Consider the following 19515-nt stretch of genomic DNA (forward strand, 5'->3'; position numbering starts at 1 on the left):
CCTTTTAAGGGTTTCCATATAAATCTTTTCCTTTTTTAAAATCTTGCCCTTGTTTTATGGATGTTGTGTTTGAATTAATGTCTGGTTGACACTCCATTTTCAATTTCTTTTATTTATCAAGAAAACTGTCTTTACAGGATAAATAACACACTTTAAATGACGACTGACTTGGTTTTCTGAGAAATAATTTCCCATAAAAGGCAAATGATCTACTTTATAGGAAATATACTTAATATCAAGGGCATTTACCTTACTTTATAGAGAAATAACTTACTATCAATAAGTTTGAATTCTTACATGAACCAGATGACCGTTATCTCAACTATTATCACCTGACGTATACAATTGTAACCCAACCTTGAACAAAGACAATATGTGTTTTATATCTCAACCTTGACCATCACAATAGCTTCTAGAAGAAGCCACCTGTCCACATGTTCTTTGCATGCAAAATCATTTTAAGGAGTTAGAACCTATGTAATAGTGTTAAGATTTAGAACTACAATACGATTAGTCAATGATATTCCATTTCAGTACTCAGGATCCTCGTACCGATGCCTAAAAAGGAAATAATTAATTTGGTGACATTGTTTCGGGCGTGACAAATATATATATAATATATATAAATATATAATAATAACATGACATAAGCAAAACAAAAAAATAAACATCAGTGGTCTAAAAGAAAAAATGGAACTGGGCGATATCGGAATTCGAACCCATGACCTTCGATTAGTCCTTCGATGGTGTCTCGGTCAGATCAAACAACTGGGATAAGGGTCCTCAAAACAGATCTTGTTAAAGTACCTATTTGGTACATTGGGTGCAGTAAAGCCTTGGGTATTACGTAAAGACACAGCACGCCTGCGTGTTACACTCGTTGACATGGGCATCTAGAAGCCTTACATCAAATGATGTATTGGCACTTATACAATTCAAAGGCTTTCAAAGCGTCTGAGTGTTAGAATGAATGACGAGAATTTAAATAATGCAGTAAACATTCGTATCAATATGAAATAAATATTCTTATCAGTATACAAGGTCGATGACATAATATACAACTATTGACGTAAAATCAGTAGTACAGGTCTCAACCATGAGTTTTCAGTTATACAAATCATATGGTGTTTTTTTTAAAAAGATTTTCGAAATTTCTGAACATATTAGAAAAACTACGATTATACTCTCATAGTTTGCAGAGCTGTCGTCATATCAAAATTTAATTTTGTAGTCATACTCTAATTATTGAAATACCTCAGTAGCCTCAGCAGTCAGTATTGTTATTTTTTATCTGGCCTGTGGAGAGATAAAATCTTTGGGCAATTTGGATTTTATAGCAATTTTTTCTTTGTTGTATGTTGTATATAAATTTGTCATTTGAAACTTTATATTCGGGTTTGTGGATTACTTTTACTCCACCGTCCCTTCGGCTTAACTCTACACTTAGGACCACCAATGGTGGGCCTTGAATGCCTCTTTGTTTTATCCTTGTATACGGATATACCAAAATCTGGACCCGATAGTCAGGTCAATCTATAATTTACCATCAGAATAATTGCAACAGAATTGTTTTGTTTGCTTGTACCATGATGTACATCTCTATAATAACAGACACTGGAGAATATGTTCTTTTCTTGGAACCAAGAACATGATCAAACCAAATATGTTTCCGACCAACTTCATGTCATTTGTATATTCGTCTTGTGTAACATTGAGCATGATAAATTACAAGTAAGACCGACCAAAGTAGGATGTAGATTTACCGAAAGATTGCATTTCAACCATTGTGTTTGAAAATATTTAATTATAAAAATATTCAAACGCCTTCCCCAAGTTGAAGATATTCGCTTTTTTCATATTTAAATACAGAAATAAAAACACAAAGATGTTTTCTTGCAATAATCAGTACATGTATATGGGTCCATTAGAGTCCAACGCCCTTGTGGTTCCTAAAAAAAACCCGGTAAACGGTATCGCAATGACTTAAGTTATGATGGTTCCACAAAGAAACCCTGTGCATATGGCCAATGAGGTCGACATTCCTGTGGTTCTTTACAGTGTTCCAATACAGGATGCACTAGCGTCAGGATGTTTTCTCACAATATCACAATACGTAAGGATCCAGGCATTTTAAATATATATGACCATCCATGTCGAGGCTATGATTGTTCCTACAATGCTACCGTTCTACCAATTACCAATTCATCCAATGTATAAGAAATATTCACTGACATTTAGTATCAGTTGTATTTATTCTGTATTTGAAATTACCTCACGCATATCATCTCATCTCCCGATAAGCGCAAAAAAAATGGTATTTTATATGTAGGTATTGATGATACGGATAAATGAGATAACTCTGGGTAGAATTTGCTTAAAACCGTAATAGATTGTTTTAACCAATCTTTTACTCGGGATTTTGGGTTCAAAAGTGACACTGACGAATGCAACAATAATAATATTGTATATTCTTGACTAAAAACACCTTAAGTTTACCAGAAATATTTTCGGAAAAAATATAGTATGGTTCACCAAAGTTTTAATATTAAAGTAGCATGCTGAAGTTTCCCTTCAGGATTGTTCAACAGCTTTTAATTCCTGAAAAGGGGTCAGTAGCTAGCTGGCACGTATCGCGTTGAATGGAATCACGTTTCAAAACATTAAGCACGTGTTTTGAATTTGAAGAATTTGTTTATATATACTAAATAAACTTCCTGGTCAAGATTCAGAAATGTGTAGTTCCCTAACCGGAGGTCACTCGGTCACTGTGATATGTAGACGGACCAAGTTCATGTTCATATTTTCTTATTAACTGACCATCCCATGAGGGTTATAAATGGAAAACATAATAATAATAATAATAATAATAATAATAATATACAGCATTTGATATAGCGCCCTATCTAGCTAACATAAGCTACTCTAAAACGCTTTACAGTACAAAGATATACAACTCATACAATTACCATATATACATTAATCAATACAATTTTGAGGAATTCGCAGGAGCTGCCTTATCAGGCGCTAACTACTAGTCCTATGCCACCTGGCTAATAACTCTCTATGTGTTTATGCCTGCGTATGCTGGAGATTCCACTTGTATCAGTAGAGTTGGCAGAATCCCGAAATATAAACGACTGAGTGCATACCATGAAATGTAGAAATTAATATGCATGGATTTAAAATAAAAAAAAAAAAGAAATACGTATCATAGCATATACTGCTCTTTTGAATGATATAACGTTCACTCTCAGATACGTGTCTATACATGTATACATATGATAGAATTCAACAGAGCAGAATCGGGCTTGTAATTAATGGTTTCTGTCCGTCGTTAATCTAAGGAGGACCTGGAATGAATTCCCATTATATTTGGGGTTTTATACCACGGGTTTCATTAAACAGCAGACGAAGTGGGAAGAAACCAAGGTTTTATTATAATATGATTTACCTTTTTTATGTAAAGCAGTATATTTTGACATAAATCTAAAAACAAGATGGATTAAAACACTGTAAACGTTTAAAGTAAATAGGTGAAGACTTATATTTGTTTCGTCACAGTCTATTTTTCATTACACTAAACCATAGTAACTTCTATTTTGCAGTGCTTGATGCCAGCGGCAAGCCTACACCGGGGCTCTTGAAGGGTAGTCTACACATGATGGGTTCTTATGACGAATGTTTGGCCATAAAAGCTGATCTTCTTACCGAAGAAAACACGACCAGATCCTTTGGGGGTCGTTATTGTCGAGTAGCATTTGATCTACCTAAATCCCTTCTTGTGTCCTTATTGCCAAATCTTGCTACACAGGTAAACATTTCATTTGGCGTTCGTTTTAATTATGAAAAAGGGATACTAGTATAACTCCGATGAATCATATTAAGGACATGTATACCATGGAATAAAAGATATGAGGGAGTTCGGGAATCATCACTCTGTCAGTTACTATTCAATATTGTTGTTTCCACAATTTCTATGGTTCGTTTATTTTGAAACAGACGATCAGTCGTTAGCCCCACCCCTCTTTCAGGTCCGACCTGGACCCGGTACTAAATTGATAAACATTCAAACATATGTCTTGCTTACCTAGACTATTCTGTCCCTCGCGTAGTTTTTAATGATTTACTATGATACCAGTATACGTTAAACAAGACGCAGACAAATGACAATCCATCTCACATTTTAATTTCCATTTATCCTGCTGTTGATATTCGGTTGACAGTTAATACACAAATCAAAGTATTATACTAAAAGCAATTTTGGGAAAATTATGTTAGAATAAAAGATACAGGTGGATACTGCTCTATGCAATAGTCTTTGGTGGCTATTCTCTGATTCTCAAAGAAACTAGTATCCCAAATGCGAAATTCTGTGTATATAATGATAACGTGTGCTTTTTGTTGATGACGTTTAAGATTTAATGTACATTTTATTTCTATTGTTATAGTTTACACCGTTATAAAATGTTCGAAAGGTTAATGAGTTCATTCCGTCACTAAAACATAACATGCATTAAAGAATAGGTTCCTTGTTACAGAAACTGTACGGCATGAAAACAACTGTTAGTATCGGTGTTTGTCTCCCGGACAGCTGTGTTTCACAAGATGTGAACAATTTCTTCGAAAATGGTAAGTGTTTCAAACAAAACAAGAACTTCATTGAGGAACGTCTGAAAGCATTGCTGCACACATAACTTAACTGTTAAATGAACCGATGTATTATTTTTTTAACCGAGAAGCGTAAATATTTCCATTTTTGTTAACGTTTGCTAGGATTTCGTTCTTTTAGTTGTATCTATTAAAACTCTATATTTAATGCGCTGCCGGGTCTAGCTGTGAAGTAAAATTGTTACCGAATAACATTGCCGCATTTTTGTCATCTTCCTTTCATATGTCTTAATCAGTGATAGGACATATTCAATAACGTTCAAATTAAGATGCAGCACATTTCAATAATAAAACAATTCCACATGGAGATAATAAAAAAAACCTTCCACCCAGAGGTGTATAAGTAAAATCAACATCTGTCCAATGTTTCTGTGTTACGTTCAAAGGGATGGCATCCGGACTCGGATTATCTCCCTTGAGTGTGACTTGTAACGAATCAGAGGATCTCGCCAGTGATCAAAGCGCAATCCTAGTTCTGTAAGTAACTGTGCTATTTGAATTTATATCCCGTTTTTATTAATGTAGTTATATGTGAGTCAAAGATTATTTTACAATGACAAAATCATGAATTACGCGATGTTGTTCTCCTTATATATGATTTCCAATAAACCTTTATGAAAGTTCAATTAGAAACTAAGACAATTTTGTCATTTTGTATATTTTCATAAGTGCTAAAATTGAAAATTAAAAATGAAATTGAAGATTGATTAACATTTTATTAAATTTGACGTATTGTTAGACGAACTTCAATACTTGGTGTTCAATTTCAACTTTACACTGGACTAGAATCATTGATATTTAAAGAATATACAAATAAATGAATGAATAATTACAATAACAAGTAAGTAATGTAAAATACAAGGTACATCCATAGTATGTAAACATACTTATAGTGATATTTGTAATAAAAAGGAACACTGTATATATTTTTTATCAATAACACCGGACCATATCTTCCACAGAGCTATTTCAGCGGCGATAATTTTGCTGGTTGGGGCAGCAACAATTACTCATCTGTGCAAGTGGGGTCGTGGACAGACGAATGGCATGCCGAGTGGAATGCGCATGTACGAGGATTACAATAACCATGGTTACGACGCTTACGAATCGGCTGACCCCGATACAGATTCCAAGACAACGACCACTACCACCACTACCACCACGTCCTTCAGCAATGGGTCTGTGAAAGGGGATTTGCTTTCTGAATCGACGAAACTGAAAAATCGACCGGAAACTAAAACAGACTTAGATCACCAAGCGAATGGCTTTGATGACTTAAACCGAGTCGAGTTTACGAAAACATCAGGTGAAGCCTTATTATTGCTTGAATGTTATAACAGACCCCATTTACCTTAACACAAAATGAATCCAAAAGTATTGGTGTATTCTAACATTCCTATTTACATCAACACATGATAAAACCATCAGTAATTGTTCATGCAATTTTGTGCCAGCAAAGACTGCATCGTCGACATTCAAACATTCCGCTATGCATTTACACCTATCTCCTTTGGACCTTTGGATCGAGTATGTCTTGACAAAATGGAAGGTTAAATGGAAGCCATTTCATCAGTTTCAGACATAAAAACTGACCATTTGGTAGCCTGATACATTATAGAGGAACTACTCAAGAATTAAAATCGGCCTATTTTACCAATGTGCAGGCGCACGATTACTTTTTGTCTTGTATCAACAGAAGTCGACTCGTTTCATCGGCAAATTGGCGCGTATACAGTTATCGATGTCAACATGTTACATTACAAAGGTTAAGAGAAGTCATGTATATTAAGAGTGAAAATATATTATTTTGGAGATGATTAGACAAGTCAATTTTGATATTTTCAGCTTTTTTTGTCCCTTTTTTTTTTATTAAACTGCTACATCAGATCGCGAACTTAACAAAGAGCAAATAACATTGCAAAGACAAAATATAAGGGGCGGTTATAGTTAACTGTTCTAACGAAATTCTGTTCCCGTCATCATCAGAATACATTAATGCTTAAAACAAACATCAATATCAATATATTTACGATAATTATGCAACCGGTTTTATTAAGATGTGTTAGGATTAATCACAAGATATCCAATGAAAGTATTTCAAAAACATTCTAAATGAGATATCCGCAAGAACCTTTTTGGTTTAACAAATTGTAAGAAAAGGAACAATCTTCTTGAAAATGTGGTTTAGCATTGAATGTAAACACTTTTAAAAATAGACTCGATAGGCATTTGGAAAACCAGGAACTTCTATAGTTATAAATCTGAGATACGTTAATTGTCCAAGTAACGTCACATTCATCCATTTTTTAATATTATAGTAAAACGATTTTGAGTCGGGTGTAGAGGATCTTAATATATCATATAACGGTAAATAAACTTTACTAAAGTTAACTTAACTTAGCTTAACTTATTAATTGGTGAATGATATCCATCTTGTTTTCAGATATTGGAAAACGAATCGTGTTGAGTTTCTCTGCTGTACAAAGTATTAGCCAACTGATGTCGTACAGACGAGCAGCAAACGCCATTGACTGTATACACGGAATTCGAACCATTAGTATATTATGGATCATGCTTGGAAATACGTACATCTACAACATTCTACCCGTCACAGACAGTCCTTTGGCAGGTAAGTCAAAAATCCCATCTACGTAAACATTTTACACACCGCACAGGATCGGGAAAATTAAAGGTCTGATGTAGCCAACAGCATATTTCACTATTTATGTTGGCATCCGCTCCCTACGGAATTGGAGATGGTTCTGTTTACATATCTACTGTATTTCGGGTCTTGTGAGAAACCAAGAATACATCTGCTGTATCCCACTGAATTTGTATCATAAAAGGCGACGGATGTCGGGCCTTCTTCAGAATCGGGGTTGTTCGTCGTGTGTGTCCATCTGCTACTGGAATACGGAAAACACCACCAACACTGATTTGCTACATTTCCTTTTCTGGCGGTCTCATACGCATCCGTCTTCGTATGACCGATGCGGTCGCAAGGGGGGCCGCGTTGGCAAAGTGGCTAAGGCGTCTGACATTCTGCTACCACTTGTCCTCCACCACTGGGTCGCGGGTTCGAGACCTACGTGGAGCAGTCGCCAGGTACTGGCCGTAGGTCGGTGGTTTTTCTCCGGGAACTCCGGCTTTCCTCCACCAATAAAACCTGGCATGTCCTTAAATGACCATAGCTGTTAATAGGACGTAAAACACAATCAAACCAAGCGGTCGCAAGGGCGTAAAACCATGATAAAAAGTTGACAGTCCTCTGTCAGGTATGACGTCACTCTTACCCACATACATAGTATTACACACCATACTCAGTCTGCTGGCAGGTGGTGTCAGTCGGGTCATATTAACACATGGAGGTTCCAATTTAAGGATTCCGCCAATAATTCACTAGTATTTCACGCAGTTCTTTACAAATCAGACCTGTAATGCTGTGAATCATATACAGTTTGTTTAAATGAAGATGAACGTCCTTGCCAAAGATTTGTTCATATGAAGAAGGGAAATTATTTACAGCTTTTTGATGTAAGATTTATTATAACTGAATATAACATAAAATATAAACAATGTCAACATTTACGTTTTCATTTTTGTTTTCGTTACATAACATTTGTTATTTGAAAAAAATAATGTCATATGACCCATTGTTCACATTTAAAACTTGTATATTATTATTTGAATAGTCTTGCATCACAAAAAGACAAATCTGCCTTGCAATTCCACAAGTAGTGTGTATAGCCTATGGATATTGCTTAGCTATCTTACGTTTAGTGTCAAACTTGACGAGTTGTGCCTAGCTAGCTCGTGAGTAGCGCCTTTCTAGAGTAGGAATGGCACCTAGCTAGCTGAAGAGTAGTACCTAGCTTGAATTGGAATCATACCTAGCTACCCTAAGATGACTACATAGCTAACCATGGAACAGTGGCTTTCTTTCCTAGCAGCAGAGCTAGACTAGCCCAGGAGTAGTACAAAGCTAGCATACGTGCAGTGTCAAGCTTGCCTACAATTGGTACACAACTATTATAGTGATAGTAATCAATGCTTGAAGTTATTTATATGTCTATTTGTGCCGTTAACATTGATGAAGTATTTTGTACACCTTCCTTTCAGTCGACATGCTTGACGCTTTGGAAATCATGAAAAGATTCACGTTCCAAGCTGTAATGGGTGCCCATTACGGAATCGATACATTCCTCTTGATCAGGTATGCATACAAAAGTGAAACTACGAGCCTTTAACGAGGTTACCAGTTATCCCAACTTACATGAAACTTAGATAGTGAATAAGTCTGGACGTTAAACCTTACTTTGTTTGGGTTTAAATAGAGCTTGAAATGGAAAAAACAAAAGAGAGAGAAATCCATTTCTGAAATCACTGTTAAGATTTGTCTTTGTTTTAACAATATATCAGCTTTTTATGATATCTTGTAATGAATGTACTATTTATGTCCATCATTTTACTTAAACGGAACTTTATACTAGTACTATCTTTAATGCTAATAGTACTGTAAATAGTCCAATCGCTAAAAAAAATTATTATACAAAATCACAGAAAAAAAATCTTTTATGGAAACATCTTCTTAACAAATGAATACACAGCAAAAGTAGTATGCCAATATATCGGATTGTCCATTGTCATTTACTGTAATGCAACTTGCAATGCTAGGTTAACGCTAACTTTAAAAAGGTTTTGTTCTTTTTCAGAAGAGTTACAGGTAAATTAAGCTGTCATTTTTTCTTGTTTACATTGTATGGTTTATTACACTATGTTTTCATTACAGTGGCTGTCTCATTACATACAGAATTTTGTCAAAATTCGAGAAATTTGAAAAGTTCAAGTGGAAAACTCTGCTCGGTGTATTTTTCCATCGATATATCAGGTATGTATGCTGTTTAGTTATGTCAATAGATAAAAAAAAGATCGCCTGCAAATTGCATGATTCATTATAGTAATGTATTTGTTGATGAATTCCTCCCCTATATCATAACATTATATTACAGACTGACACCAACTTACATTATGGTTTTGGTGATATTTGTGTACTGGTATCGTTACCTGGGCACCGGACCCAGTTGGCCTGAGAGTATTGCCGTGGCTGACAAGTGTCGAACAGACTGGTGGCATCACATTCTTTACATCAACAATCTCGTTGGTATCCAAGGCAACGATGCATTCCATCAGGTGAGTTTTCGAAATAAACAATTAATTTCTATTGTAACAACCAAGGTGTACGAGCCGAAAATCCTGTCTTACTGGCTAGCTAGCTTTTCAAGCGATACTGTATATTTTTTTGGACACTTGTTCATCAACGTCGAGAGTGGTCAGTGGCTGGATGGCTGACCGCCCGAACATTACAATAACATAACACTAACATCGAATCAACATTCGCATGCTTGATCCGTTTTACACTTCTGCAGTATATTAACAATACGAATTAAGGCAAAACCGAGAAAGATATATATTTTTAATAATTATTTCGCTACAACACTAAGATAAATGACAGTCATTTCCAGTAAAGTAGCTACACTGTAGTGACCTTTACGATAATTCTATTGTTTAACTTTAATTAGCACGCTTATGTTTTAAACAAGATGCAAGAACGTTATATGTTAGGTGTTGACTTAATCTTATAAAAATAGAAAAATAAGTGATAGCAGCAGAAACAAAATTGAATATCCAGTAAAAAAAAAGCTAGTATCTCATAGAAATAGAAAAAGTAAGTGATACCTGTAGTAGCAAAACAAAATTGAATATTCAAAAATTGGTAGCAAGTGTATGGTTAACCAATTGTCATGATGACAGTTGCTGTAACCAAAGCCTCATTTCAGTAATGATACACTACCAATAGATAAATAATTTAAGAACAAAAGGTTATTTGTGTGCGGTGTAAACATGTATGAAAGTCGTCTTTATCCACCAAATTTAACATTAATCTGATTATATATTTAATGCAGTGTAACCATTGCAAATATTTTAAATAGTTTCTACACCCTGAACGCCCGAACTGTATCAATCACTTTGCTAGAATGTATTATCAAGCGGCATTGTATTAAGTTATCACAGGTGTCTACAACTATTGGCTGGAGAACGTTCGCGCCAGTTTGTTTTGATGCAACTGATTAATACGCTATGCCGGGATAAAATCAACTTTATTGCTACATCTGTATCCTTAATGATGGCGAAAATTGTCACGAGAACGAATATAAGTTCACAGCCTACAATATGTAGGGAGTGTATGAGAAGACAAAACTTAACACTGGGCGAATACGGATTCCCACATTGAAGGGCTAATAATTGACTCGGTGAATTTTCCCCGGTATATAGGGTCTATTTGTCGGTAAAGACCACCTCTTAACAAAAAAGTTTTACTTAGAGGGTTTGACATGGAATGTCCTGCTTCCTTATGTCATGAATATTTCTCTACAAATATCTTATTATGTCTAACAGTGTATGACGTGGTCCTTCTTCCTGGCTCTTCTTATGCAGTTTTACTTGATAACACCGATATTGTTGTTACTGGCGACCTTGTAAGTATCATCACTCTGGATAAAAGTACATTGATATCATAGTATACTACTAAATGAATGTAGACTTTCTGTCTCGTAGAAGGCAAGCAATGATAAACATAAAAAAGACTCTCATGCAAGGTCAAGTAAAATAGACCTGAAACAGGGAAAAAGAAACTAGCTATATCCCGAAATCTCATACCTAAACTGTTTAATTATATACTATAAAACAGGTGCTATCATTTCTTAAAGCAATATTCCAATCTCAGCTTCTTACAACAATGTAAAGATCCTTATTTATTCAAATGTCATCTGCATTGTTGTTTCAAGATCGGTAAGAAATGGGTGAGGTCTGATCAGTTAGGTGCTGTCCATCTCTAACCTTACTAACACATTTACAGAAAGAGGTTACGGAAATTGCCGAGGGAGTTAGTTTACTGGGGTGTTTTAGTTAATGGACTAACTGCCTGGATGATAGAGTCAGAGCAAAAGTGGGAAAATATAATCTATTTAATGAATGACGATCATATACAGTGAATAAAGTAGAGGTTTATAAAAACAAATATAGCATTTTTTTCATATATTAAACCTTTGTTTTAATCAATCATATATTGTGTGATGTCCACACAGTTCGTATCGTCTGGCTGGCGCAGTGATATTCCTTCTAATGGCAGCTGGCATCACTGCAACAGGGATTAAGGAACATGAATTTGGAGGTGACCTTTTATCGTAAGTAACTTAACACGTCACATCACGTTATGGCAATAGTTTAACTAAGCATCAAACAACTACAACATGTATGTTAACAATAAGAGTCAATTAGAAGCAGTTAGCAATATGTTGGGGATAGTTATATTGACATTGTGAAGAAACGTTTGTATTGAATGCTGTTCGCAAGATCCTGAATTTATTTACGACATAATACTCTGATATTTCAGTTATTTCCCTATATGCTCATAGTATTTACACTTGTTGTATACTTGGTGAAGTTTATTAGTATTTCCGTTCTCAGTCGAGAAAACAGTCCAGGGATATTGATCATAAAATAAGGTAATTCAATACTACCCTATCATAATGTTACAAATATCCATACCGCTATTTTTCATAGGCTTCGAATTTATATGGTGTGCCATGTTTTTGTCATTAAAACATCCCATACGTAAAACAACAGAGAACTTCATATAATTTATCCGTCAAGTATCTAAAACCAGCTATTTCAGTTGATATCGATAGGAAACATGGCATCATCAATATTGCAGAAGCAATACTTTACTGAAAACGCATGATTGCTTAAACATAATAAACATGTTGTACATATATAAATATTTATATTCCTATCTTACAGCGCACGGATAAAGAAAAGCCAACTTAAAACTATAAAATGTATATATTTACCGATCATTTAACTGAAACCGGCCGCAAAACCATTGGTGAAAAGGTTTCTTTAAATTGTATCATGAACCGAAAGGAAAAAAATGGTTAGAGAGGACACCAAGACCATGTTGTTGTTGTTGTTGTTTTGAACGGCACTGTGTTGTATGTCATAAATCATGCTTTTTATCATTCAATAATATTTAGAATTGTGAAAAGTTGTAAAAACCTAAAATAATGTCAATGATTTGATATTATTTAAAAATGAAAATTTGATCTCTCCCAGAATGATGGAGGACCATGGTGACTACTGGAACAACGTTTTTGTCGCCCCCTGGTGTCGAATTTCCTCATACTGTATCGGGATGATGCTTGCTCTGGTCATCATGAAGAGCAATGAAGGAAAAATCAAAAAGTTACCATTGGTAGGTGAACTAGATCGGTCATCTAAAAGTTTTTATGAGGGGTTTTCAACAAAAATAATGGAAAATTATATTTGGTTTGAACAATCAAATATCGATGTTTTTAAAAGTGTCTTGCTTATTTTAAAAGCATTGCATATCTTGGTATCACTATTAATTGCGTATAATACGTTGGTACCTGTCCGTGTTTTCAAAAAAAAACCAATAAATGTTTATATTTAGAAAGAAAAAAAAAAGAAAAGAAAAAATGTCTTTCGGATATAGTTGAAGCAGCGGAATTCGGCCAGCGAACTTCCTCTGATCCGGAAGCTTATTTTATCCTTATCCTTGAGTATACAAATCGGTAATGATCATACATTTTAAATAAAAACTCTCGTATTATTGTTTACTTCCAGTGGAGTGCGACTATTGGTTGGATTACCGCCATTATAATAGGCGTGTTTGTAGTTTACATAAACTACACCAAGTATCAACCTGATGTTGAAGAATGGACCAGAGATATGGAGGCGGCCTACGAAGCTATTGGCCGACCACTGTGGTGCCTCTGTGTTGCTTGGGTCATATACGCCTGTTTCACTGGACGAGGAGGTAGGTTTGAACAGATGTAAATGGCTAAACTAGTCGAAATGCTTTGATTTAAATGGAATTTTGAAATTTCGCTATCAGGTAAGCTGGAACGACTGGGAAAGTTTTTTTACAAATTTACTTCAAGATTCAACATGCCCCATAAAAGATGACATACACTCCCTAAACTTTAATCCCTTGATTGGTCATTTTTCATACAGGTTTGAAGCGCTGGTACATATCCACGTCTTGTAAAATAGAGATTAAGCTCCTCATGACCTAGGTATAAAGATAAATTGAAGATAATATGTTATTTCGTAGCATCCATCTTTATCACAAAAAGAGACTGGAATGTCATATTGCTGGTGAACTATTTGTATGAGGGATTCCGCCTTAATGACTTAAATCAGATTTAGCTAACGTCGCTTTGAACCATTTTAATCACTAAAATACAAGTTGAATACATTCAACATATTACATGTATATTTGCATATCTGAGTTCAAATGTTTAATTAAGGTCTTCGAATATGACTTACCTTACTTTCATTTACGTATCAATATATTCTCGTGCAAGTAGACTGTATGTCATAAATTAAGGTGAAAACACCCCCTTATGTGGGTTCATAGTCTTCATTAACCGGACGTAAAGTTTATTTCTACCTATCTACTTTATTCTAGGACTGATTAACTCTTTCCTATCTTGGCGTGGATTCCTCCCGCTGTCTCGGCTCACGTTCGCCGTATATCTTGTACATCCGATCTGGATGGTTTTCTTCATGTACACGAAACGAGATCTCGTCTATCTCCTCAACGACTATGGCATGGTAAGCTATTTACAAAATATCTATTTACAAATGGACCTTTAAAGATAAATGTTGGAGTGCTGGAATGACTGTTGTTATAGATAGAATATTTTCTGCACGTATTATGTCTATGTGAAAAGATCTTCATTTTGGGAACTTGGATCATTTTCATTGGTAAATAAAATAACGTGATTTACAATATTTTCTGAAATGAATATCGATTTACAAACATTTAAAAAAATGAATCTCTTGTTCATACAATCAAATTAAAAACTACCTATTTCTTAATTACACGACATAATTTCCGAATGCAAGTATGCTTTCAGGACTCTCACAACCTAATAGTTTACTAAATGTTATTACTTGGCAATCCTTCAGAAGGAATTGTTTACATGTTTAATGGCATATAAGAGCACTACAGGTTTCTGCTTTTGACAAACGGAAGTTTACAAGCTGGACGGGTGAAGCGGGACGAGAACGCTTCCTGATTTTGTACCCGATATAAACCCGCCCTCACATATTAAAATCTACTAAAACCATATTTTTTTCCAAGGTTAAATATCTGTAAATGTTATTCAATAAAAATTCTGTCACAAATTACACATTTTAATTACTCGGACACAATGGAATAAAGCGGAATAAGTTTTAGGCAGGGATTACGATTGTATCAAACACTCGCTGATTGGCTATTCAGCTGTGCGAGTCCTTACCAGGGATTCAACATTTCGTGATGATTACTTAGTGATTTAATCGACAGTTATCCCATGAATAGTCAGTCACCCTTTGTAAATTTACTCTGATCAAACTGTATCATTCAGCGACGAACAAGTCACGATATTTTTTTTATTTTTTTTTTTTTGATTTTTTGATTACTTCCAGACATATCATACACATGAGGAACCGTCTGAGGATGGAATACAACAGTTACCGTCCTTTACATTAATACACTCTTAATTAAGCATACATTTTCAAGTTTTATCATGATTAATATTCTTTGCAACTCTGTTCTGCAAGAAGGATTTGAATTAAAATATATGTATCTAATCTTTTTTGTTGCAAAATAACCAGTTTATCATTAATTTAAAATTTGGTTCACAAACATAACTTGCATAACATATGCCTAGAAAGATAAATATACAAGAAAATGACTGGAATTAATTGAAACGGGGTTTGGGTGATAGTTTGCTTAAAAAGTAGAAATTTATCCAGAAAAGAGGGACAGGAATAAGAGAGACAAAAGAACAAGAAGAGAGGAAGAGAGATTCCCGACGAAAGCAATAATTATTCATGAAAGGGTGCTTATTGTAAATATATCAGCAAATGAAAAAAAAGGAAGAAATACAAAACTTGCTAAAAGAGGAGAGTAAAAAAATAGATTGGTATATGTATGTATCTATATATATATATATATCTAATTATCTAAAAACTATATGAAAGGTGCTGAAATCTTTGATAAAAGATGCTTCCCTGTCATATTTTTTTGCTATGTATCTTTCGATAGAGTATGCTGTTTTTAATTTACTGATTAGAGTAGGTAGGTAAAGCTCTTTGCAAAAACACTTTTGACAATATATGTAGTGTTTCATATTAAGAATTATGACATTTTCTGCCCTGTTATTCTGATTTTGATTTTGTGTTATTTTCCCAAAAATAAAATCCTTTTTTCATATATTAAAAGTCACATTACAAGTAGTTTGGATCCATATTTGGAAAGCAAGAATAAAATTTTGGACTTTATTACATTCCCATAGTATATGCTGAATAGTTTCTTTTTCTATGAAGCAAAAATTGCACATATCAGACTGAACCAAATTAATCTTTTTCAAAAAGGAGTTTGTAACTAAAATGTGATGATTAATTCTAAATTGCAGCCATTGTAATTTCGAATTTGTATTTGTGTCAAAAGGTAGTTTGTATATTTTCTTCCAATCCTCACTTGGTATATTTCCAAATACATTATTCCACTTTATTTGACCTGTGGGCACTACACTATTTTTGTTCAGCACATTATACATATCCTTTGTACCTTTTTTTATGTTTGATAATTATATTAATATACAGTGGTATCAATGGTAGTGTAAGTTTTTTTTCAAAAGTCCAGCCTAATTTTCTTATTGCAAAAATGAGACCATTATAATCAATAAAGTTAGTATTTAAATTAAAAATATCATTAAATTCATTATGTTGAAGGAAACTGCCATCTTCCTTAATTAGATCATTTATGAAAAACACACCTTTATCAAACCATCGCTTATAATATACAGTATTATTGCCTATTTTGATTAAGTCATTATACCAAATAGGTAAAGATAATACTTGATATTTTAGGAAAATCTTGACGAAGGGCTAATCCCAAAAACTTGGAAAAAGAGTGATGTTTTAGTTTGTTAATATTCCTGGACCCTTTTGTCCTTCATCTACAAAATCTAAATTGGCTGTTATGATTTCGCCCTTCTTATGCTATAACCATATTTGTTATTCTGTTATCTAATATTTATTGTCAAGGTCAATTCGCACTTAATGCGGAGGGCAAACATCAAGAAAGTCCCAAGAAAAATTTCCAAGAAAACGTATTTCGGTTCTCAGTACAGAAGTTCATATTCCTTGATATCAGACACAGGCTATACAGTGACGACATACAAGTAGTTAATTATGCTTTTTTCTTCTACAGACGTACTTGTTCATCGGGCACAGTGTGATGTCCTTTGGAATTGCTTTCCTGGTCGCTGTTTTGTTCGAGAAGCCATTCTGCAATCTGGCCAGGGCAGTTTTTAAGAACAAATGAATACGTACACGAAATATTGAAGCAAGCAGCTATAGACACTGGCTTTCATAAAATGAAAATTAATTCAATATTGTTGATTATCACTTGACACTGACTTGACTCTCACTCTCACTCTTTTTTTTGTCATTCAAATGATTTTTGGAATCACAAGTGCGCTATATTGTAGTAATACCAGCATAATATACTATATGTGTATTTTTTGCATATTTATTTCACATGTTTTCTTCGTGAAAAGGTTTAAAAAATGTAGTCATTTGCACTTTGAAATCGATTTGCATCATCCTCATTAATTTATAGATGTTATATTTTGAAATGATTTGGATCCCTGTGTCCCAATGTGCTGTTAATTTTCCAATAAACAGTAACTTCCCCTTTACTTCCCCTTGTATGTTACAGTAGCAAAGTTTGGCCAGGATAGAAATGATTTGTATTCCGTTCATTAAGGATTCCTGTGTCCCACTGTACTGTTGATTTTCCTATTAACAGTAACTTCCCCTTGGATGTTACAGTAGCACAGCTTGGCCAGGATAGAAATGATTTCCCATAGCCATCGGTATGCCGGAAAATAATTTCCAATACTTAGCTACAGTGATTGGAAGTTGTACGGGAATACTTAGTGTTAATGGAAACAAATATCAGTATTAATGGACTAATTGCTGTTTTAAGCATTTTTATTTTCTTTCACGTTATAACTTATTTCATTTTGTCATGAACATTTCTAAAAAAAAAAAAAAAAAGAACATAAAAATATGACCTCTCTATATAGAGCATGCACCAATGCCCAGCATACAAGTGACTGATGCTTTGCATAATGATATAAACAAACGATGTTGTGCGATTTCTTTAAAAATCAGTGAAAGTAGTGCAGTGCATTACAACTGCTAACATAGAGAAAAGATTATTGGTAAGCTAGTCCTCGTTATGCATCTTTAAAAGATATTTGTTATAGAAGGTTTGCATATGAACGGAACTGTTAATTCCGTTATAAATTCAGGTTTAGAGAAAAATCGTGTCCTGACATGGTCATACAATGTTAGCCTAGTATTTATTTTGCTTTAACTGATGTAGGATGTATGTACGTGAAACTATCATAAATATGAAATTATCTAATTAATCTTAACCATATCAGTAACATTCCTTGTCCCACTGCAGACATAACAGGTTAGAATTGCACTGTAGTTTCTCGTACATACAGCAACCTCCTCTTATTTTTTTTACATACATGAAGCTCGACTTGGCATGGATATTTCCGTTGAGCAGGAAGCTTAATTGTATAAATCGACGGTTTATAGATCCGAGGTCCTAGGTTCAAATTATTGTCGACCCCCGCTGCTTTTTTGAACACTCAGATCACTGATTATTATCATTATTATTAGTTCATCTTTATTTTGTTCATAAATTGTCGTATAGGTACAGTTTCTTTTTGAGAAATGATTTATAAAAGCTGTAGTTGTGCAGGAAAAAAAGTTTTAAACACATAGTTACAATTAAGGCAGTGGAGATCCTTAAAAATGTCTAAGGATTAACTGGTTTAGTTGTGTGTTTCATTTTTTTCTGACTGTTTCGTTGTATTGAACCAAGTGCTTTAATATAACCAGACATAACATCATGCCAGGTATGCATTAATAAACTATTAAAATCGTTGTCTGTTTAGTTCTTTTATCAGTTCAATTTATCATACCACTGTTTGCTGGAGTCTGGGAATCGACTCAACAAGACTGACTGCTTTAACGATCATACCCTTATGGTTTTAAAAGAATTACATCTAGTATACTCACCCCAACCAACCCATGTGAACGCTGGTAAAGTGAACTTTTGAATTAGGAAAAATAAAAGCTAAACCTAAAAGCCAAACACCGCCGGTCAATCAAAACATGATAGTAACAAGTACTAATTGTAATGGGGGACCATTGCAGATGTCCCCCAAATTGCCCACATAGTGGCAAAGATGCACCAGAAAAGGTTCGCAATGCCATAATACACTTACAATATACATACTAAATTTAAGTGAAATCGAACAATATATAAATTTCGACCAATCAGAAGCCTCTATGTGGTTGCTGTTTGGTTGCTGTGTGGTTGCTTTGGCAAAGATACATATGTGGTTGAAATCGCAGTCCCCTAATACCCCTATATACCAATTTTCATAAAAATAGAACAATATCTAAAATTGAACAATCATTTCGACCATTCATTGGCCAGGAAATGGCAGCCATTTTGCTTAATCACAAAACAAAACACCGCAGTTGTATTCATAGTGCCATACTACACCTATGCACCAAAGTTCATCCAAATCGGACAGTTTTTTAATTTTGACCAATCAGAGGGAAAATACGATGGCCATTTTGTTGAAATGTGAAATCTAAGCTACGGAAGTGATCATTGTC

At 34.4% G+C, this 19515-nt stretch overlaps 1 protein-coding gene across 1 annotated transcript in view; it reads left to right on the plus strand.

The window, feature by feature from the left end:
* The window catches only part of LOC110440531, a 29380-nt gene extending 10609 nt beyond the window's left edge, over window positions 1-18771 (plus strand). Inside the window, exons 4-17 of the mRNA XM_021483668.1 lie at window positions 3606-3811; window positions 4539-4629; window positions 5055-5145; window positions 5631-5974; window positions 7112-7297; window positions 8788-8881; window positions 9458-9556; window positions 9678-9858; window positions 11125-11204; window positions 11814-11912; window positions 12841-12979; window positions 13372-13564; window positions 14219-14364; window positions 17015-18771. Coding sequence (XP_021339343.1) covers window positions 3606-3811; window positions 4539-4629; window positions 5055-5145; window positions 5631-5974; window positions 7112-7297; window positions 8788-8881; window positions 9458-9556; window positions 9678-9858; window positions 11125-11204; window positions 11814-11912; window positions 12841-12979; window positions 13372-13564; window positions 14219-14364; window positions 17015-17128 — 2063 coding nt within the window. The 3' untranslated portion in view covers window positions 17129-18771. The remainder of the gene's footprint in view (window positions 1-3605; window positions 3812-4538; window positions 4630-5054; window positions 5146-5630; window positions 5975-7111; window positions 7298-8787; window positions 8882-9457; window positions 9557-9677; window positions 9859-11124; window positions 11205-11813; window positions 11913-12840; window positions 12980-13371; window positions 13565-14218; window positions 14365-17014) is intronic.
* The last annotated feature ends 744 nt before the right edge of the window (window positions 18772-19515 follow it).

Source organism: Mizuhopecten yessoensis, unplaced genomic scaffold (genome assembly GCF_002113885.1).
Source record: "Mizuhopecten yessoensis strain PY_sf001 unplaced genomic scaffold, ASM211388v2 scaffold11183, whole genome shotgun sequence".
Classification (NCBI taxonomy): domain Eukaryota; kingdom Metazoa; phylum Mollusca; class Bivalvia; order Pectinida; family Pectinidae; genus Mizuhopecten; species Mizuhopecten yessoensis.